This window comes from Ascaphus truei, chromosome 3, assembly GCF_040206685.1.
Source record: "Ascaphus truei isolate aAscTru1 chromosome 3, aAscTru1.hap1, whole genome shotgun sequence".
In the NCBI taxonomy this organism is placed as follows: Eukaryota; Metazoa; Chordata; class Amphibia; order Anura; family Ascaphidae; genus Ascaphus; species Ascaphus truei.
In genome coordinates this window covers 103,381,005-103,403,046 of record NC_134485.1, presented here as the reverse complement: position 1 = coordinate 103,403,046, position 22,042 = coordinate 103,381,005, and the positions used below count along the sequence as shown (strand labels likewise).

Genomic DNA, 22,042 nt, shown 5'->3' with positions numbered 1-22,042 from the left:
GGATTGAGTGCGAGAAGGGAGAGATTGAGTGCGAGAAGGGAGGGATTGAGTGCGAGAAGGGAGGGATTAAGTGAGGGGGGGCCCAGTGGAAGCTCTTGTCCGAGGCCAAGTGAAAGCTGTCGGTGGCCCTGTGTATACATACACACATACATATTCGTGTAGCATTCGTGGGGGAAAAAATATGTATAATAACCAGTTATCATTTTAACCAGAAATAAGGCAAGCAGAAAGTATTCAGGCCGATCTTGGTCTTTATTTAACTCTCCACAGAATTTGTAGAAAAGCTGCATTCATATCAAGCACATCCAAAGTATGGATACATATACTATAGCCCCCCCCCTTCTTCCCCTTTCCATGTGGGAAACATGCTCCTCCGGGGATATACATACGTTCCATTTTTTGGGGGCTCGGATATTTTCGGGGCTCCTGCAATGCAAAAGTTGAAGACTGCACACCAGGGGCATATCTCTCAGTAAGACTCATAACCGTTCTGAGAAGCCAATGTCAGCAAATTCTCAGGTCATCAAAATCGGGTCAGCTTGTCCTGAGCAACTTAATAGATTCATTACAAAAGCAACTTAAAAAAACAAAAAAAACACAGTACGAGTCCCTTCACTTCCAATTACAGTAAAAATAAGTATTTAGGTTATCATTAGATATTTGGTGGGATCGGATTTAGAATGTTTTGCAGCATCGTCATCTCAGGCAACATCCCAGAAGTTTGTGTTGTGCAGTCCACCACAAACATGACAAGTTACCTTTTGACTTCAACAGAGAAGACAGAAGCCTGGGAAATGAAGCCAAGACAAACACTGTAAATCTTGTGCAAAGCTTGCCATAAAGCAGATCACAGAGATGGGAAATGGTAAAGCTCTCCGTTTCTGGTGCAGACAACTTGTATTTAAGTCTCATCCCACATAATTGCAACAAGTCTCTCAGGATGTTGGGATATCATCAGATCCTCTTCTTCTCGAGAGGTTAGCTGTTGCCATGAGCGCAGCAGGCGACATATGAACACTGAAAAGAGTTAAGCTTCAACTGAGTTCCACTCTGCTGCAAGTGTGATTCTGTGCCATGGTGTAAGACAAGGTATAGATCAAGATTCAGGTAGAAGCTCCCAAGTCCTGTAACCAGTAAAAGTCTGTTTATACTCCTTGATATCCCAGTGGAAAAGACTGACACCCATATCTCTCATGGAGCAAATGGATTGACCCCCCTTTATTGCCCTCTGAGCACTCACAGGGTGATAAGAAGAAATACATGTGTTACTTATTATCACTTGGCCAAATTATTTATTTGTCCTCAAGGTTATCGACACAAGTGGTAACATGTTTACTCTTTTAATTACACATCATACCTGGAGGACCCTGAAATAACACATCCATCAGTTTAGTATTCGCCCACAGTGGTACGAATGGTTTTTGGCATTAAACCTTTCACTGCCAGATGGGCCTACAACACACTCCTAAGAAATGTGACGCAGGCCCATCTGGCAGCAAAAGAATCAAAAGAATACTGCCGTCTTCATACCATTTGCCTTTCAGTCTTCACTAGGCAGATAACAACCTCATATTTCACACATTTCCTATAGACATGGCTCACAACCCTTGCTGTACCCTTTATACCTATCATTACATCAGAGCCAGTCTGAGCGATCTCCGCTGCCTTCGTTTCTCTTTACGTGTTGAGAATAAACTGCTGTATGTACATAGTACTCCATACGCAAAAACCCATAATGGCCACCTTAAGGGACCTGCAAAGCATGGCAGTCTCCAACAGTGAAGGGTTAAAACACAACATGGGATTGAAGGCACCATTCAGCGGGGGACACCTTTGCCGGAAAGCCTTGCAAGCAGAACCTCTGTGAGTACTTGCACTAACACTTGTGGAGTGCACACTCTGCTAACGGAACTTAAGATCACATCACGATGAACAAACCCAGCTTGTGAGAATCCACCGCTCCGACATTTTAAGGGTAAATAGTTCAAACGAAGATGGGAGATTATAGGGGTTGCAAGTCACGGTAATAAAATATTAATGTATCTGCTTTCCTCTCCCACCCACCATCAAGCATGAAACAACACACACGAAGACACTCCGATGAAAGCTGCCTCCAACTTTTAATGCAGCATGTAGCCCATGCAGTAAGATTGCTAGGCATGAGGCAGGGGGAGGAGGGGAAAGGGGTATCCCTGTATCCTTTGTAGTGGGAGGCATTTGCGTCTCCTCAAAGCCAACACAAACAGTTCCAGGAAACCTTCAGGAACAGCAATTCTCAAGCTACTGTATAGACGAGGCGATCTTTCACATCCCTAAGCATGGCACCTCTCTCTCTTTTTTACTTTCCCCTCCTGCCTAGGACAAGAGTTCCGAGGTTTTGGTCTCTGTGTCACTGTCGCTCAGGTAGCTCCGTGGTGAGTATTTGGATCGGTACGTGCTCTCAAAGTTATCCCGCTCCTCGTCAGATCTGTCGTAGCTGAGCGGTTTCCTGTAGGATGGAGGGCTGTTGAAAGAAGAGCAAAGAGAGAGTCGGTATGAATGAACAATATTGCTAGTAGCATAGGAGAGGGAATACAACCTGTGTACCTTTGCTTTTTTTTAAAGCCCACGAGTTAAAATCCATATTGTAGCCATGCAGCACCAATTAAGAATGGTTACCTAGAGGAAGTGAAGTAGCCTTTTGGCAAGGATGCTATTCTATATTAAAAAAAATAAAAAATAAAACTTGGTAGAAGACCTAGTTGCCAGATACCCATGTGGTCCAAATGAACTGTGGTGCTCTGCCACCATCATTAGCTTGTAATCTCTTTGGGGATGGGCATGTAATTGCCATTTTTAACTTTTCTAAGTAAGGGGATCAACAGATGGGCAGATTAAAAATACACGGTAAAATTCCAATTCAGTTTTATATTTCTTTAGATGGAATCCATGAGAAAGAGCCTGGCAAAAGAATCTACAGCATAAAGTAGGGAAATTCATCAAAATGTAGTCAACATGGTATTTGAATTGTTGGGAGTGGAAATGCTGCTTTAGCTCATTTAGCGACACACTCCCACACTCCAATCTTTACTTTCATATATTAATGCCAAGAACAAATTCTTGGCTCTTATTTTCATTTACTAAAGAATTGTTTTCAATATGGAGTTCTTTATTATTTTTTAGGCTATAAAAACAGCAATAGCTGTTACCATGTTACCCGTCAGCTTTTCTGGAGTGCTGACAATTGCACACAAATGTTTATTTTTTTTTAAAGAACCCTAGACATTTAGGGTCTTTGTCACCTTTCGCTGAGTATCACCTTACAAAACCACTCAATGTGATTGTTGTAGATTTAAGAGTTAAACCACCAACGCATTGCATCTATCCTAAGTTACTGCAATCATTAACATTATAACTTATTAATAGGGATCAACAGGTTCTGTTGGGTCCTGCAATATGGAAGATTGAACATTCACTATCATTATTGTCATCAAGCTATCACAGTGTTTCCCAATCTGTGCGCCGGGGCGCCCTGGTGCGCCGTGGCTTGCCTAGAGGGGCGCCGCGATTAGCCTCCCCACCATCACTCCGATTATCCCTCCCCACCATCACTGCTTCATGCCGGCTGGGCCGCAGGGGATTGGCTGCAGGTCACAGGAAGCCGGGGGTGGGGCTTCCGCTTTGTGCAGAGCACACGGTGAGTGTGTGTGTCTGCCTTCCTGCTCCTGGCTCCTGTGGCTGCGCGGTGTCCCGTCCCCTTCTGCCCCGGGTGATAGGAGAAGGTAGGGGGTGATAGGAGGTGGGGGGGGAGGGGAGGGAGAGAGAGGTGTACATATGCCTGTCCAGTGACTGTGTGCAGGGAGCTGCCTGCACGGATCGCATGCCTTTCCTCCCCCCCCCCCCCCAGTCACTCACATCCGTCGCTGCCTCTGCTCTCCACTGCTCTCCAATGTGTGTATCTGTGTGTGTGTATCTGCAACTGTGTGTGTGTGTGTATTTATTTGTGTGTGTGTGTGTGTGTGTATTTATTTGTGTGTGTGTGTGTGTTTATTTGTGTGTGTGTGTGTGTGTGTGTATTTATTTGTGTGTGTGTGTGTATTTATTTGTGTGTGTGTGTATTTATTTGTGTGTGTGTGTATTTATTTGTGTGTGTGTGTGTGTGTGTGTGTGTGTGTGTGTATTTGTGTGTATTTATTTGTGTGTGTGTGTTTATTTGTGTGTGTGTGTGTGTGTGTGTGTGTGTGTGTATTTATTTGTGTGCAGGGAGCTGCCTGCACGGATCTCCTGCCTTTCCTCCCTCCCTGAGTGAGAGTGAGAGAGAGTGAGAGAGAGTGTGTCTGAGAGAGTGAGGGAGAGTGTGTCTGAGAGAGTGAGAGAGTGTGTGAGAGAGTGTGCCTGAGAGAGTGAGTGTGTCTGAGAGAGTGAGAGAGTGTGTCAGAGAGTGAGAGAGAGTGTGTCAGAGAGTGAGTGTGTCAGAGAGTGAGAGAGTGAGAGAGTGTGTCAGAGTGAGAGAGAGTGTGTCTGAGAGAGTGAGAGAGAGTGTGTCTGAGAGCATGTGTGTCTGAGAGAGTGAGCGAGTGTGTGTCTGAGAGAGTGAGTGTCTGAGAGAGTGAGAGTGAGTGTCTGAGAGAGTGAGAGTGTCTGTCTGAGAGAGTGAGAGTGTCTGTCTGAGAGAGTGAGAGTGTCTGTCTGAGAGAGTGAGAGTGTCTGTCTGAGAGAGTGAGAGTGTCTGTCTGAGAGAGTGAGAGTGTCTGTCTGAGAGAGTGAGAGTGTCTGTCTGAGAGAGTGAGTTTCTGTCTGAGAGAGTGAGAGTGTCTGTCTGAGAGAGTGAGAGTGTCTGTCTGAAAGAGTGAGAGTGTCTGTCTGAGAGAGTGAGAGTGTCTGTCTGTCTGTGAGAGTGTCTGTCTGTGAGAGTGTCTGTCTGTCTGTGAGAGTGTCTGTCTGTCTGTCTGTCTGACAGAGTGAGTGTGCGTGTGTGTCTGACAGAGTGAGTGTGTGTGTGTGTCTGACAGAGTGAGTGTGTGTGTGTGTCAGAGAGAGAGAGTGAGGTCAGAGAGAGAGAGTGAGGCCAGAGAGAGAGAGTGAGGTCTGAGAGTGAGGTCTGAGAGAGTGAGGTCTGAGAGTGAGTGAGGTCTGAGAGAGAGTGAGGTCTGAGAGAGTGAGGTCTGAGAGAGAGTGAGGTCTGAGAGAGACATGGGCGTCCGCAGGGGGGGCAAGGGGGGGCGCTTGCCCCCCCCTGGATCACTCGCAGTCCTGGCCATGCCCAATGAAGTCTCAAAAAATATTCCCCTGCCGGACTCCCCCCCCCCCCCCAACCTGATTGGCTGGCGCTTTGCCAGGATTTTTTTTTTTGGCTCGCAGCCAGGCTCTGAGCTGTGAAGCCGCCATTTCTTCTAGAGCAGGTAAGCAATGTCCCCATGCCTCCTTTGGCCCCCTCACTGGCCTCCCCTGGTCCCCCCACAGCCTCCCCTGGTCCCCCCACAGCCTCCCCATGTCCCCCCACAGCCTCCCCTGGTCCCCCCAAGACCTCCCCTGGTCCCCCCACGGCCTCTCCTTGTCCCCCCACGGCCTCTCCTGGTCCCCCCACGGCCTCCCCTGGTCCCCCCACGGCTTCCCCTGGTCCCCCCACGGTCTCCCCTGGTCCTCCCACAGCCTCCCCTGGTCCCCCCAAGACCTCCCCTGGTCCCCCCACCACGGCCCCCAGAGGTCCCGCCACGGCCTCCAGAGGTCCCCCCACGGCCTCCAGAGGTCCTCCCACGGCCTCCCCTGGTCCCGCCACGGCCTCCCCTGGTCCCGCCACGGCCTCCCCTGGTCCCCCCACGGCCTCCCTGGTCCCCCCACGGCCTCCCCTGGTCCCCCCAAGACCTCCCCTGGTCCCCCCAAGACCTCCCCTGGTCCCCCCACGGCCTCCCCTGGTCCCCCCACGGCCTCCCCTGGTCCCCCCAAGACCTCCCCTGGTCCCCCCATGGCCTCCCCTGGTCCCCCCAAAGCCTCCCCTGGTCCCCCCAAGACCTTCCCTGGTCCCACCATGGCCTCCAGAGGTCCCCCCACGGCCTCCCCTGGTCCCCCCACGGCCTCCCCTGGTCCCCCCAAGACCTCCCCTGGTCCGCCGATGACCTCTCCTGGACCTCCTCTGGCCCCCCCACAGCCTCCCCTGGACCTCCCCCTATGTCTCCCCTGGTCTCCCTCTCTCTGTCACCCTGCCTCGCTCTCTCTGTCACCCTGCCTCGCTCTCTCTGTCACCCTGCCTCGCTCTCTCTGTCACCCTGCCTCGCTCTCTCTGTCACCCTGCCTCGCTCTCTCTGTCACCCTGCCTCGCTCTCTCTATCACCCTGCCTCCCTCTCTCTGTCATCCTGCCTCGCTCTCTCTGTAACCCTGCCTCCCTCTCTCTGTCATGCTGCCTCGCTCTCTCTGTCACCCTGCCTCACTCTCTCTGTCATCCTATCTCGCTCTCTCTGTCTCACACTTTGGATCTGGATATCTTATTTACCCTATATATCTTAACTGTACCTATACATGTACCTATACTGTACCTACACCAAAATAACCTATACTGCTTTCTTCCAGATCTGACTCTCAAGCTTCACACGGGAGAAAGCGGAATTCCCCCTAACGCAGAAGACTTTCTGCACTTAAGCGCCAGAGTGACCTGGCAAGTTCTACAGGCACCCACCAGATTCGGCAACCCTGAGTAGCTGCTCTTTTTTGATGTCATAACTACACTTTCACAATTGCTTTATTAACCTGCTTTCTCAAATTTGCTTGAAAATGCACCATTTGCACACTTTTTTTTCAAAATTTTCTCGGGGGGGGGGGGGGGGGGGGGGGAGAAACACCCCTTATGCTGGTCGGGCTCGCTCGCCACGGTGCACTCACCACCACTTTTACGCCGGGCACTGGCCGTTAAAATTATGCCCCCCCCTGAAAAAATTTCTGCGGACGCCCATGGAGAGAGAGTGAGGTCTGAGAGAGGTCTGAGAGAGAGAGAGGTCTGAGAGAGAGAGAGAGGTCTGAGAGAGAGAGAGAGAGAGAAAGGTCTGAGAGAGAGAGAGGTCTGAGAGAGAGTGAGGTCAGAGAGAGAGAGAGTGAGGTCTGAGAGTGAGGTCTGAGAGAGAGAGAGAGAGAGAGAGAGTGAGGTCTGAGAGAGAGAGTGAGGTCTGAGAGTGAGGTCTGAGAGAGAGAGTGAGGTCTGAGAGAGAGTGAGGTCTGAGAGAGAGTGAGGTCTGAGAGAGAGTGAGGTCTGAGAGAGAGAGAGAGAGAGTGAGGTCTGAGAGAGAGAGAGAGTGAGGTCTGAGAGAGAGTGAGGTCTGAGAGAGAGAGAGTGAGGTCTGAGAGAGGGAGAGAGAGGTCTGAGAGTGAGGTCTGAGAGAGAGAGAGAGAGTGAGGTCTGAGAGAGAGAGTGAGGTCTGAGAGAGAGAGTGAGGTCTGAGAGAGAGTGAGGTCTGAGAGAGAGTGAGGTCTGAGAGAGAGAGAGGTCTGAGAGAGAGAGAGAGAGAGAGAGAGAGAGAGAGAGTGAGGTCTGAGAGAGAGAGAGAGAGAGTGAGGTCTGAGAGAGAGAGAGAGAGAGAGTGAGGTCTGAGAGAGAGAGTGAGGTCTGAGAGAGAGAGTGAGGTCTGAGAGAGAGTGAGGTCTGAGAGAGAGAGAGAGAGAGAGAGAGAGAGTGAGGTCTGAGAGAGAGAGAGAGAGAGAGTGAGGTCGGAGAGAGAGAGTGAGGTCTGAGAGAGAGAGTGAGGTCTGAGAGAGAGAGTGAGGTCAGAGAGAGAGAGTGAGGTCAGAGAGAGAGAGTGGTCAGAGAGAGTGAGAGTGTGTGAGTGTGTCTGAGAGAGACACCAACTGCGCACTGCAACTGTTAGGTATGTATATACACCGTAGTTTTTTACTTTGGGCGCCGCGTAAAAATCCTGATCGCCTTGGGGAGCCTTGAACCGAAAAAGTTTGGGAACCACTGAGCTATCGCATAAACGCTGGTCCATTTACCTGTTGCAAATTAGTTACCACTGTTAGAAGCATTAACTTTATTATCTCTTCAGGGCAGTAATTCCCATTTCACGATATACATTTTTATTCTGTGCTCTTGGGATGGAATAACAAGGAGTTATTCCATCACTATACACCAATAGGGACCACATAGTATCTACACACACTTTTAGTAATGCAACACTCTCTCACATTTCCACACCTACCCACACCATTGATATACACTCACACTCCACACACACCTTTTGTAAAGCGCTGTATAGACTGGGGGCTCTTCATTCATTTATATTTACATACACACACACCCTCACTCTTACATCACTAACACTCAGGGACCATTCAACACATCTAGCCATAAATCACATCTACACACGGGGGAGGGATAAGCACAGATAACATTCCAAGAGACACTGTTTTTAAGTAAACCTTTCTTGCTTTATCCATTGTAACATCGCCGGAAGAATAGATCAGTGTATAAGCTCACACAAATAAAAGCATTTAATTAGCCACAGAACGGTATCGATTATTCATTTTTGATTATTAAAGCTCGGCTAACACGGTACTGATACCTCTACACATATACATATATAAATACACACACACACATATATATATCATAGAAAAAGAACAAAAAGCACTCCGTAATAATAGTCACTGATGTGGGTGCAGATCCTATAATGAAGAATAAGCAATACGATACCGTTTGGAAACGAAATCAGCAGGCAGCACTCCAGAATTGAACAAACAAGTGTATTGAAAAAATAAACACAAAACCAACGTTTCGGTCCACCTTGACAAAGGTCCCATTCGTGGACCGAAACGTTGGTTTTGTGTTTATTTTTTCAATACACTTGTTTGTTCAATTCTGGAGTGCTGCCTGCTGATTTCGTTTCCAAACGGTATCGTATTGCTTTATATATATATATATATATAAATATATATATATATATAAAAATATATTAAATCGGAACCGTCCTTTTTTGAGTAGGTACTGTAAAAGGCCAGGGGGGAGAGAGAATCTGAAAAAGGACATTGAGGGAGTGAGAGTGGAGAGAAATCGTTAAAGAGACAGTGAGCAGGTGAAGAAATTAGTGCAGGGAGGAGGAGAGAGTGCAAACAAAGTGAAGCGACAGAGCCTACATAGAAATGGCAGAGGACCAAGAGATAGCAGGCAGAAGGTAGGGAAGAGTCTGCAGGATGAATGTGGAAGGAAGAGAGTCTGCAGGGAAACAGTGGGGAGAGTCTCCAATCAGATGGTAAAAAGCTACAGTTCGTAATTACTTATAAACGCTTCCCCCTTCCCTTGTATTTCTGATTTTCCACTGCTGTGAATCTTCACCCGCCTCTAAAATGCACCCTCCAGGCAAAAACAAATTGTGTTGAAGTTGTGCAAATTGCAGCCACGCAAGAGTATTAATCCAGATCAATGAGCGGAGGGAGATTGAAAAGCGGAGGATCTGTCAGAGAATTTGCTGCTTTCCCCTCCGAGGATTTTCCTAACTACACAAACAAATGAACGCGCAGAGCCCGGCAGCCGAGTACGCTTGTGGGTGAAGGCGGGCTCATGTAAGATGTTAATGTTGTATAGTTTACATGCCTCCATGTTTAACAACAAATACAAGAAAATACTCGGCATAACCCCTGCAATGCTAGAGGGGCCTACAATGTCATGTGCTTCCTTCAGCACTGGATAGGTTAATTGCTTTCTTTAATTAAGCTCATTAAAAACTTAAAAGTGCATTTGCTTTAGAGGCGATATGATAGGTGTACAATATGAGAAATAGCATAGATGGGGTATTTATGCTATTCCCTAATTCACATACAGTAATACTTAAACTACGGGCTGATCCACTGAAATGATCAATTATAATAAAGGATGTTATGGACTTTGGTCTGACTGGCAGTTCTTACGTGCTCATAATCACCTAAGCATAAGGCACTTGTCCGAACCCATGTGGATGCCCCTGCAAGTCTGTTGTATACATTTGGTAATGATGCTCTTGCTCTTTTCTCTCATCAACTACAATTGCGCAGAATCTTTCAGGCTCAGGTCCCTGCTCCACAGAGCTGACAGTCTAATTGTCAGTGCTAATTAATGACTTTCCCAATCTCAAGAGGCCACTGCAACGCAAACTTGGGCTTCTTTAACGTCAATGACGTTAACCGTATCCTCATATGTTAATGGGGGGCTATGATTGGATGTAAACAGAGCTGGAGCGTCTGCATGGCTATCTTGGTGTTATTTGTAAGCGTTACCCCACACATTCATTTCATAACACAGTGTGTAATTGCCAAAAGGGAATAAAACTTTTTGTCCGGCACTAAATATTCCCAGGACACACATATTTGCCCTGTGCTGATGAAGTTGACTCGCATCGATATACTCCATGGTTGTCATGAGTTTATTCCTTCACCCCTTAAATCCCAGTGCCACTGTAAACATCGCAGTGCTATGGCAAACCTCCCTAGTATACCTATTTATAGCTACTCCAAATATTTGCTAAAACTGCCAGAGTGCAGCTAATTTCTAAGCGAGAAATAGCAATTAATATATTATAGAGGTCGACGTTTCATTAGTATGCTTAACATACCTTAATTATAGATCTTAATTACAAGTGAAAGGAGCCAACAGTGGAATCTACCTGCCCATGGCAATGCATACAAAATCCACATTCCTCGCATGGAAGGAGTGTTACCCTAATTCAGTTCTTTTGGGGATTGTCTCGCTGTTTCAATGCTGCTATTCTCTAGGTATGGGGCAGGATAAATCTGTAAGCATGTACTGTACACAAAAGAATAGAAAACCTAGTGGCAAGCACTCTGTTACCTATGTAATATTAGTTGATTAAAATACTTTATTACCAACTGAAATGAATAGGGCTTTAAAACACAGAAAAAATAGGGTGACTATGATCGATATGTAAGCACTGTAGGAGTGTTCTCGATATAGTGTGTGAATATTAGGTATAGTAACCTAATAATGTTTGAGCACAATGCTCATAAGCCAAAAGGGCTCAAAACGGAGGAATCTTGTTACGCTCCTCACACGTTCCAGATAAGGTAAAGTCTGGATTTTGTTAGGTAGACAGGTTCCGTCACGGTACGTGTATAGTTCCATATACTGGAACCCCAGCGCATACACTGCTGCACCCGCGGCTCTACTGTACATAGCAATTATTCACGCTACTGAGATGAACCTCTGGCTGCTGGCACTACTCTGTGTGGAATAGGGTATACAAGGTTGCAGTGTACATTTGGTCCGATTTCAGATACTTACCAGCTACATAGTATATGATGCCGTATCGATGCATCATCTGACACTATCTGTCAACACAGTTACAGCCACACTGTTTCAATACTCAGTGATCACAATGACCCGAGTAGTACATATTTGTACATCACTATACACGTACCGTGACGGAACCTGTCTACCTAACAAAATCCAGACTTTACCTTATCTGGAACGTGTGAGGAGCGTAACAAGATTCCTCCGTTTTGAGCCCTTTTGGCTTATGAGCATTGTGCTCAAACATTATTAGGTTACTATACCTAATATTCACACACTATATCGAGAACACTCCTACAGTGCTTACATATCGATCATAGTCACCCTATTTTTTCTGTGTTTTAAAGCCCTATATTTTAATTTCAGTTGGTAATAAAGTATTTTAATCAATTAATATTTCATAGGTGACAGAGTGCTTGCCACTAGGTTTTCTATTCTTTTGTGTACATTATTGATCCTACCTAGAGAGCACCTCACCATCACACATTTCTTTGCTGTAGCGGGGTATCTGTTGTGTCTCCTAAATCTGTAAGCAGGTCCGTGTGACACAATCTTGTTATGAGACAGAATGGCAAAAAGGAAACTTGTGACAGAAGCCCCCTTTAACCTCTCAGTTGTCAACAGGTCTCTGAAACACTGTGCATGTTCATCACTAAGTAAGCCCACAAGGGATGGTCAACTCCATTTGTGTACTGCTGTAGCCCCCTTTCCGTTCCTGGAGGTCTCTGCATCCACTACTCTGTCAGTAAAGAGGCTCTTCAGATGACCTAGTTCCTCCTCATTATGATTTGCAGCAAACAGAGAACTGTCAGGGCCCTGGATTGTGTGTAGAGCCATCGTTGGAGAAATTCACCTTTAGTGCCGGGAACCATCGCACTAAAGGTGATATTACACCGTACTAAGATGACCAAGTCCGGACAGTGAATAAAAGGTCTGTCAAGGATAATTAAGAGCTGTCAGGAGCACTAGCCGTAAAGGGGTTAACAGCTGCATTGCAGTTGTTAAAGAATTGTATCAAGTTCCAAACCCACACAGCTGGAAAACTAAACCTGCGGCAACATAAGGCAACATCGAGTATGAAGAAAAGACAAAGAACCCCAATGCTACATCCAACATGACAAATCATATACTGTAGTTAAATACTTATTTGTTCTCTCATTAGTGAGGGTAACTTGGTTAAATTCTTTAGCCAAAGCCCTGTGAGCTTGCAGACCATGTCAAGGTGCCCCCCCCGCCCCTTTCTGCAAATTCTAACACTAACTCCCTGAATGAGTCAACAACTACTGTAACTGTAAATTGGTATCGCACACCTGGTCTGGCAGTAACAGCTTTCACACACACCCTTTGCTCCATGATAGACAGATATAGACAGATATAGACAGATAAGGGGCCTGCAGAGTGTACCTGGCGGCTGAAATATGAGGCCCCCGGAGCTGAGAAAACATCACCAGCCACGAGACAAAGTTTGAAAAACACCACTTATATAATATATTGATATAAATATAAAGATGTCTTAAAGTTAAAATGTAGGCTCAGAATTTAAAAACCACACACAAGCCTAACCCTCCCCCCCCCCCCCCATATACATGTATATTAAAAGGTTGTCTGCAAACTTTCAGAATCGGGGGGGATTATACAAAATAAGTGTAAATTTGGGTTGTTCACTTGGTAGTGTTGATATATTCTTTTACCTATTGGAGACCCCTTCTATTTTGAAGAAAGTAACCAAAACAGCTGAAAGTAAAAAAATAATTAAAAAAATAGCACATAAAAAATCACTAAAACCCAACATTTCCTCATTAACCCTTTCTTATTACTGATATCATGCTGCATAAAAGCCTGCACATCTTCATTTCGACACTTATGTGGGGGTTTTAGTTACATATTTTGGCCAAAAGTATGAATAGGTTGCCCACCACTACTAACTTAATTATTTTTTTACTATGTCTTCTGAGCTTAACTCCTCCTGCTTCTCTCTTTTTTCGTGGTGGAAGACAATGTAAAACTTTTAACCCTTGCTTGATTAAATAGCCTTTACTTACCATATCGTTACCATTAGCTCACGGTGGTCTTGGGTGGGAATGCCCCATAAATAAGATCTGTTTTCCACTCTTCTCTTTGCACTTAGTTCTATAGCTCTTCATTGCGCTCACTAATTTCCATTCCTGCCCTAGTGTAAACCTTTTGGTGTCAGGGGACTTAGTAATGTCTTTACATAAAATGTGCTAACTCCTCTTTAAAAGAGGCACTTAAAAAAAACAAAAAAAAAAACAAAACAATATGATTTAAAAAAAAACTTAATATATGCAGCTTTTGATTACCTTTATTGAAAACGAATTACCTAAGCTGCCGATCGATTCGTTCTCATGTAATCGATCACCAAAGATCCTGCTTTCCAGGGTTCACTAAATTGCTGCTTCAGTCTCAATCAACCCTTCAGTCGGTGTAACTCAGCAGCTACAATATATTCTTAACTTACTAAGGCAACATTAACTATTATAACAGTTTGCAGCTCAAAGTGCTGGGAACATTGGCAACAAATTATCACGAACAGGAAAAGTGTTGCACAGATCTTGCACTGCTGGGGAAGTGTATAAAATCCTGCTATAGAAAAAGCCCTTTAGCCACATCTCCAGAATTTGCGAAATATAGGCAGGATACAGATCTCAAAAGCTGTCGGGCTCACGTAGAAGAAGAGAGACAGAGGTTTAACCACTATCGGGCACTGAACATCCCTCCAGGACTGAAGGGGTTACCCAACTAAGCGCTAGATTGCAGCCACGAGCCAATAGATAATAAAGCAGGCGGCAGGAGCTGCAAAATGTTCCTGCTGTGCCGATTAATTTCCAGTCTGTTCACTCACTATCTCCCCTGACAGCAAGAGCTACAACAATGCTTTAGCAAAAGAGGTATTTTCAACATCCATCCATAGAGGGATTATTTGCATATCTGTGGATCACCAAGCCATCTCTCTTTCCATGGCTAGAAGGATTGAGGTCACTCAGCTGGAGGTGCCGGAGCTGAGCCGATTACCCAAGCAGGCTTTAAAACGTGACTGTGTGCCCAGGGCTTGTGGTTATTTGTAGTATGGCTCTCCATATGGAAGCTTCCACAGAGCTGCCAAACCATGCGCGTTCTGGGGCCAAGATAATCGCATTTCATCCTGATTGTCCTATCCTGTGCAGACTTCCAGCCTCAGCATACACTTGGTACGAGTTTTACTTTTGAACCTGTGCCGGTGGGACAATCCCGATTTAATAAGACAGTGGCCTCCTTTTTGTGTTTTAAAAGGTGCCGCGTAAACCCGGCCCGCAAACAATCCTTTGTAAATAATTTACCAGTCAAACTGGCTTTCTTAGCTACATCTAACTGTGCCAATAGCAAAGATTTGGCCGCTTTAATTTCTTGGAAAGGAGTTAGAAGTTGAATTTCTTATGGGGCCTCTGAATGGGGGTGTGTGTTTATGAATCAAGTGTTTTCTTTAAACTTAAAAGCCCCCTGTTCTGATCATAGAGTCAAGAGCTTGAACAGCTAAACGCAGAGTGACGTCAGGCACAAGGGAGCAGCAGGAGGAGATGAAAGCCCTCCCAAATCTCAGCTCACCGTGTTTAAAAACGGTAAAAAATAATTCTTCTAGGTTTCAGATTTAGGTAAAAGGGGCATCAGGCTACGTCATAAGCACTAGCCCACTTTGGTTTTAGGAAACAGAATTTGTCAGTACATAAGAACCACTTGGGCCCTCCTAGATGGCCCATTTTCCTATCTCCCGTAAAACCTCACAACCCTATTTTATACTTTATATTTTATACTATAATGACAGATTTATGCCTTATTACATGCATTTTGCAATTCCATTACTGTATTAGCCTCTACTGGGAAGCGGTTCCATGAATCCACCACTTTTTCTGTGAAGTATTTCCTCTCATTTCCCCTGAGACTACCCCCCCCCCTCCAGTTCAGTGGCATCTTGTTCTAGCGCTTCTCTCTCTGAAATATGCTTCTCTTCTGTACTTGCGTTGAAACCCTTTATGAATTTGAAAATTGCCATCAGATCCCCCACTTTTGTCTCTCCTCAACAGCGTTTATACTTAAGCAGCAGTCCTGGTTTCACCTTTTGTTTGTTTTACTATATGCAGCATGAGAAGCTTTAATGAGAAATAATTACCTCAGCTGCCGATTGATCCCTTCTCCTGTGATCGATCAGCTAATATCCTGCTTGTGTGACTATCTAAATGGCCGCCTTCTGACGTCTGTGTTTCAGACTGTGAAATGCTGCATCTGATATGTAACATTATATAATGAAGTGCAACACATTATTGTTACAGCTTTCAGAGTAATGGACATTCTGCTGTTTGAAACACAGCAACAGATCTGTTTGTGATACTTTGTTGCAAAAGGGCAGAGGTCAAAAAGATGGGTCTCAGAGCCTGGTTTCAAAAGAGGAAAGTGGATGTGACTTTCTAAAAATAAATAAATCTACAGTATGATTTTGCATGTTTTGCTGCTTTAAGGCCCTCCAGTCTTCACTATAAGTTTTAGTAGACCACATTTGCGCAATCTCTAATGTATTTATGTCCTTCTGGAAACATGGTGTCCAGAACTAAACACAGGTCCTACCAATGATCTAGATAATTATTCCCAAATCGCCTACAGTAGTTGACATTATAGCGCCAATAATCCTGTATTGTACCTTTGGATTTGTATGACCCAAGTGCACTATTTAGCTCTTTTTGCATTAAATTGAAGTTGCCACACTTGACAATTCAACCACTCTACCCAAATCATCAGTCATCTTATTTACCACCTTGGAGTATCAACCCTATTGCCCATTTTTGTGCCATCGGTTAGAAGAATTATGTCCCTTTTACATTCTGCGTATTTCCTATCATACGTCAACGCTCCACTGCCCTTGGTGGTGGGTTTCTTTCCTAGAACACCGCTTCTACGCCTACAAATATAGTTTGTCCCAATTGTATTAAGAAATACACCCCCCCCAAATCAGTCACAGAATTATCAACCTAAACACGTGCTGCTTTTGCTTCCATTAGATGTGCTGATGTGTGCACAGAGAACCGTAACTTCTTGCATGTTACAAAGCACCGCCATGTGGTACAAACCAATGTCTGAAGTAGGCAATATGTAATCAGGAGCTTTGTCACGGTCAGCTAATAGAAACTCAAGTATCGTAACCTATTTTCATTTGTACAGGATACGAATATACTGAATGGTCATTTCCAGTATTGGAAGGGAAAAGTTACCAACCATGTCTTAAAGGAGCAACCCAAGCGCTTACATTTTTTTTGAACCCAATTAATTTCAGCTTTGGGGACCCCCTGCTTCTGGAGATACTTGGCTCCGTAGTAGGTGCCAGTAGCCGCTCTGACTGAGCTAGCTGGGGTTTAAAGTTCGCACGTCACATGGGCCAATAGGAAGCTGAACCTGATGACGTCATGGATTCCTATTGGCCAACAGGGCGCAGGAGCTTTGAAACTCTGCCGTGCGCTACTTGGTAGCCAAGTAGAGGGCCACTGGCACCCCCTATGGAGGTAAGTATCTCCGGAAGTAGGGGGTCCCCGGAGCTGAAATTAATTGGGTTCAGCTCCAGAGACCCTCTGCTTAAAATCTTGTGCCAAAAAATTATTAAAGAAATATAACAACAACAGAAAAGCACTTGGATTGCCTCTTTAAGATCTTGACTGCATTATAAATGTGCAATAAGTGAAGTCAAGGTATGGTACATGTGGAAACAATACAGTTTCAATTGAGCCTGCAGCTCCGAAAACTACTGCATCCCGCATCTGCACCTCAGTAGAACTCTTATGTGCAGCTCAATAAAAAACACGTTTCAGGGCTATATCATTGTCTTCCTTATTATAGTATCTTGCTTATTATGAATACCAAGGCTGTTAACACACGCTGCCCAGATCAACTGAAAACTAACTAGTGTTGAAAGTTTGGTCACTGGGGTTTTAAAATATGGTGGAAGAAGAAACACTACAAGGGAATGTGAGAGATAAAACGGACACACACACCCAGCTCTTCCATATTAGGGTCGGACAGTTAAATTGGTTAAAGGCACCTGTGAAAAAAACTCACAACCTGAGTAAATGTTAGAAAACCACTCCGTGCAGGTCATGCTTGGTCCACACACGCAAACGGACACCTACTGCCTTAATCGCTTTCCGGCCGGTATAAATACTTCATCACCAGACTGTCCACCTGTTTCTTCCTTTTCTTATTCTCTTTCTTGCCCTGCTTAGTGTTTTTCTCTGTATCTTTTGCCTCTTGAGTCATTTCCTCATCTGAAGTCGAATTCCTTTTTTTCGGGCCCTTCTTCACACTGCCGCCGCTGCGATATGACACTGTGGAGCCAGATGATGACTCTGACTCTGATGATGAAGAGGATGAAGATGATTCAGACTCCTTCTTCTTCGACTTCCGCTTGGATTTCCTAGAGCGCTTCTTTGAACTTTTCTTCTTGCGATCCTCATTGGGCGATTCAGAGCTACTCTTGCGGGCCCTGCTTTTCCTACTGGGTGTCCTGGAGCAATCTACAGCGGAGGCGGACCTCTTAAGCCCAGAGGAAGATTCGCCTGTCTCTCTGTGCAAGCTCTTCGTGCTCCTCACACTTCTTGTGTCTTCTTCATCTGAATCAGGTTCCGCACTCTTCCTCTTAAACTTTATAGGCTTGTAGCTCAGCACCTCATTGATAGCCGCCTCAAGATCTGGATCCAAGTAGCTGCGATGGGAAACGGGCCGAAGGTCTCCACTCTCCAGCTCATTCTCACCTGGTGCTGGTGTTCTGGGTTGGGGAGGTACTGAGAAGCTACGTCCACTGGAGTGGTGGCTATATAAGGACCGGGTATCACTAAGACCAATGCTGACAGAATCATCAAAATCGTCCAGGTTGCTCCTGGCCAGCGATAAGCGGGTGTCAGAGCGATTTCCTAAAGTAGGGCTGTCCAGCCCAAAGTCCGATCGCCTACTAAGCGACGGGCTCAAACTATTCAGACCACCCAGTGGGTCATCTGATTTGGATGTACTGCGCCTTAACCTGGGAGAACTGGACATGGCAAAGCTCAATGTTGATTTTGAGTCATCTTCCTCTTCTAAACCTCGCCTACTGGACACACGGCTGGATACAACTGACACTTTATCGAACTCAGGGCTTGCAATGGACCACCTCTTGTCCAGCCCCCTCCTTGCTCGGCTGGAAGCCTCAGTAAAGGCCTGGGAGACCACAGAAGCTCTGTCCTCCAGATCCTCACTGCCTTGCGATTTCCTCCATGAATTGACTGAGAGTGTCTCGTCAAGGGCACTTCCTGACATGTTTTGAGCTTTCCGGAAAGACCTATCCGGAGACTCTGGCCTTTCTTTCAGGGTAGAGAACAGAGAGTCCTCATCACCCTTCCCACCTATAGAGTCCTTGAGGTTCACCCTCTTTCTATAGCTGAGAGAGCTCATTACAGACACTGGCCTCTCCTCCAACTCTTTGCTCTGCTTGACTGACTTTGTCTCTTTTCCTTCCTTCAACTCTGTGCTTTGGCTAAGCCTTTGGTTTTAGGGAAGGGTTGAGATACATTGATAATGACGTGGAGATTCATTGAAAATGAAATACATGAATAAGTCAAGGAAAGAAAAGAAATGGTAAAATTAGGTCACAAAATCAAAAGTGAAAAATGGTAAAGATATAGACAAAAAACAGAGGAAATCAGGGAAGGAAAGAATAATGCAAGTTTCAGGACAATATAGAACTGTTATTGCTCCTCATTAACTTTTTTCTACAAGTATGATTATACGTAACATTTGCCTGCAATGCATGGAGCTCAGGAGTGAATTTTCGAGAGTGGGAAATCGGTACAAATGGCTCATTAATGAACCTTTAATAGCTCATTAATATTGGGCCTTTAATAGCTCGTTAATATTGGGCCTTAAATAGCTCATTAATAGTGGTCCTTAAGGATGCCTCAGTAAATGTAAATGGAAGGAAAATACATTTAGATTATGGCATGAAAACTGGACTTGAGCAAATTGAGCTACAGCACAAACTTCAAAGAACAAAAAAGTAAATAAAATAACAAAAGTAATAATACAGTCCAAACTTTTTTGCTAGCTTGTCTTAAATTATGTTGTCTTTTTAAAAAGCAGACTTTAAATTATTGCCCAAATAAGGAAATGAAGAGATCACTAGTCGCTGTAAGATGTGAAGAATGTGCCTTCAAAAAGGGGTTTGGGGACATTAGCTATTAAGAGTTGGTGCCTTGACCTACTGCTAATTAGTCTCTAGTACACTGTGTGTCTTATGGCTGGAGAGTAGCCCCAGTTATAAATTCTGATTGGTTTTCTGGTTAATGACGCGGACAATATGCTGATGACCCTCAACAGAGACAGGATAGGCTGAAAATAAATGTACTCCTTAAAAAAGTATTCTAGATCCGTTCCTGGCTGTATGCTGCACGTATGAAATATAAGCTTACAGCTGCAGTTCCCTGGCACGGCCGTCTTGATTGCCGTCTTGAGTGCTTGATTAAGAGCACTGGAAAGGTAGAGTTGTCAACAAATAATATTATGTTTTACACTGCCACAAGGGAATAAATTAGGGCAATTAAAAAACCTGGCACTTGGTAGGGTCTTGCGGGGTAAAAACAATCTCTCTTAAATGGATTGTACAGATAAGGGGTGTCCAACTCAAGGGCCACCAACAGGTCAGGTATTAAGGATATCACTGCGTAAGCACAGGTGGCTCAGTCAATGACTGAGCTGAAGCAGGGATATCCTTAAAACCTGACCTGTTGGTGGCCCTTGAGGACTGGCTTTGGCCGCCCCTGGTGTAGATGGACATGAAGAAAGATATGGAGTGGAGTTGAGTCAACATTTAATGTTGCTTGTAGGATGCGCGGTTCATGCAAAAATCTTGTATCACCATGTACATAATCCCTGCAGTGTCTTGCAAGGCATTGTGATCCTTACGCACTAAAGGGGCTAACATGAATGAAGGTAGCAAGTGCTCTTTGTGGCAGTATAAAGAACAACAGAGACCTCCGCTATTGTTCAGTGTAACTGACCCTTATATTAGGCAAACCAAGTTGAACTCAAGAACAGCATAGGACACCCTGTACTGAGCATTTAAGACACTGGAAATTACTGTTTTACCACAAACGATTCAACAGTGTCTGGACACTCATAGTCCCAATGTAAGTTAGTAACATGTGCATGGTATATTTCACACTAACACTGACCTGGAGCTCTTCAAGCTTCCGTCATCTGAGAAGGCTTTGGATGAGCCCTTGTTCTTGGAAAGCCAGGATTTCACCCCATCCACCCGGTCCTCCAATTCTGAGTCGTCATCAGAGTCTCCATCGCTGTTTGAGAAGCAGGATAGGTGTTATTATTGACAGAGAAAAAGAAGGGTGCCTACTGTATCTGAGGACATGCATGGAGTCATTCTTCCAAGATGGTTAGTCATCATATTTTCCTGGCACAGATTTGTCATAGGCAACAACAAAAACAAAAGCTAAGGGATAAATAAATCAATGTTAATGAAGTTGACACTTCTAAAAGGTAACAAAATAATGCAAACTGGCATAAAAAATACTTAAGCATCCTTAGAGCCAGTTAGCATTTGCCATTAGGAATCCATGTCACATCTCCAGTAGCCTCTGAACCAACCTCCTTGGATGTGAATGTTTGCTTGCATCTGTCCTTCCGCAATCCTTAATAGTTTTAGGCGAGCAGGGATGGATTTAGTGATGAAAAGCAAACCAAACGTTTAGCAAATTAGTTAATCTAAATTAGGTTGGGACCTTCCCTAAAAAGGTAAGAAACAAAGAAGTCCAGAGCAACATCCAATGTGACAAAAATACACAGTGAAATACCTATATATATCTTGAAAAAGGGTCATTTAGTTAACCCCTTGGGCAAAGCATATAAGCCTGCGAGCCACTTTCAAGGCATGAGCAGTTTGCAGGTACTAACACTAACTGATTAAAATCCTTATTTACCTCTATAATTAGAGGAAGGATGGTCCTGGCATTGAACTGGTTGTGGTTGTGACAGGTTCAATGCCAGGACCATCCTTCCTCTAATTATAGAGGTAAATAAGGATTTTAATCAGTTAGTGTTAGGACCTGCAAACTGCTCATGCCTTGAAAGTGGCTCGCAGGCTTATATGCTTTGCCCAAAGGGTTAACTAAATGACCCTTTTTCAAGAGATATATAGGTATTTCACTGTGTATTTTTGTCACATTGGATGTTACTCTGGACTTCTTTGTTTCTTGTTTGATACAATTAGCCACGCCCAGTAGTGCTCATTTTGACACTTATATACATATATATATATTGTGGTCATTTTGGGGGATTTCTGAGAGCTTGCTGGGTATCTGTGTGTTTGTTCCCTAAAAAGGTACAGTTTTACACCCGGGAGCTTAATTGAGACGGCAGGTTAAATATAAAGAAACTGTCTCCAACAAAGGAATTACCTCTAGGTAAGCTACCAATCTCAGTGAAAAATACCTGTAGCCAATCTAGATCTCACAGTGGAACTAGCCTTTTACTCTACTGTGGGAAGATGTACCTAACCTACATCCTTTTATTAGAATCCAAAGTGTGAAGACCAGCTTCTACAGCAGTTTACCACCAGTAAGTAATCTTACACATATTGCAAGTAACCTAGTCCCATCAGTATCATTGAAGCCACACTTTCACCAGTGGTATTACCTATGAGAAACCAACCGACTGCCGTGCAATTAACAAAATAACACAACAATATCCCCCTCAACTGAATGTATCTACATCTAATC

General features: G+C 44.7%; 1 protein-coding gene across 19 annotated transcripts in view; it reads right to left on the bottom strand.

Annotated features, from left to right (window-relative positions):
* Positions 1 to 233: 233 nt before the first annotated feature.
* The window catches only part of MYO18A (myosin XVIIIA), a 207,796-nt gene continuing 185,987 nt past the window's right edge, over positions 234 to 22,042 (bottom strand). For 16 of the 19 annotated variants that reach the window (XM_075594641.1, XM_075594644.1, XM_075594629.1 and 13 more), the window contains 3 exons: positions 20,483 to 20,605; positions 17,411 to 18,795; positions 2,363 to 2,503 (listed from right to left, as the gene is read on the bottom strand). In XM_075594641.1, the coding sequence (XP_075450756.1) occupies positions 17,415 to 18,795; positions 20,483 to 20,605 (1,504 nt within the window). In that variant the 3' untranslated portion in view covers positions 2,363 to 2,503; positions 17,411 to 17,414. Of the gene's footprint in view, positions 2,504 to 17,410; positions 18,796 to 20,482; positions 20,606 to 22,042 lie in introns of all 19 variants that reach the window. The other 3 variants (XM_075594643.1, XM_075594645.1, XM_075594646.1) reach the window with 1 other exon arrangement.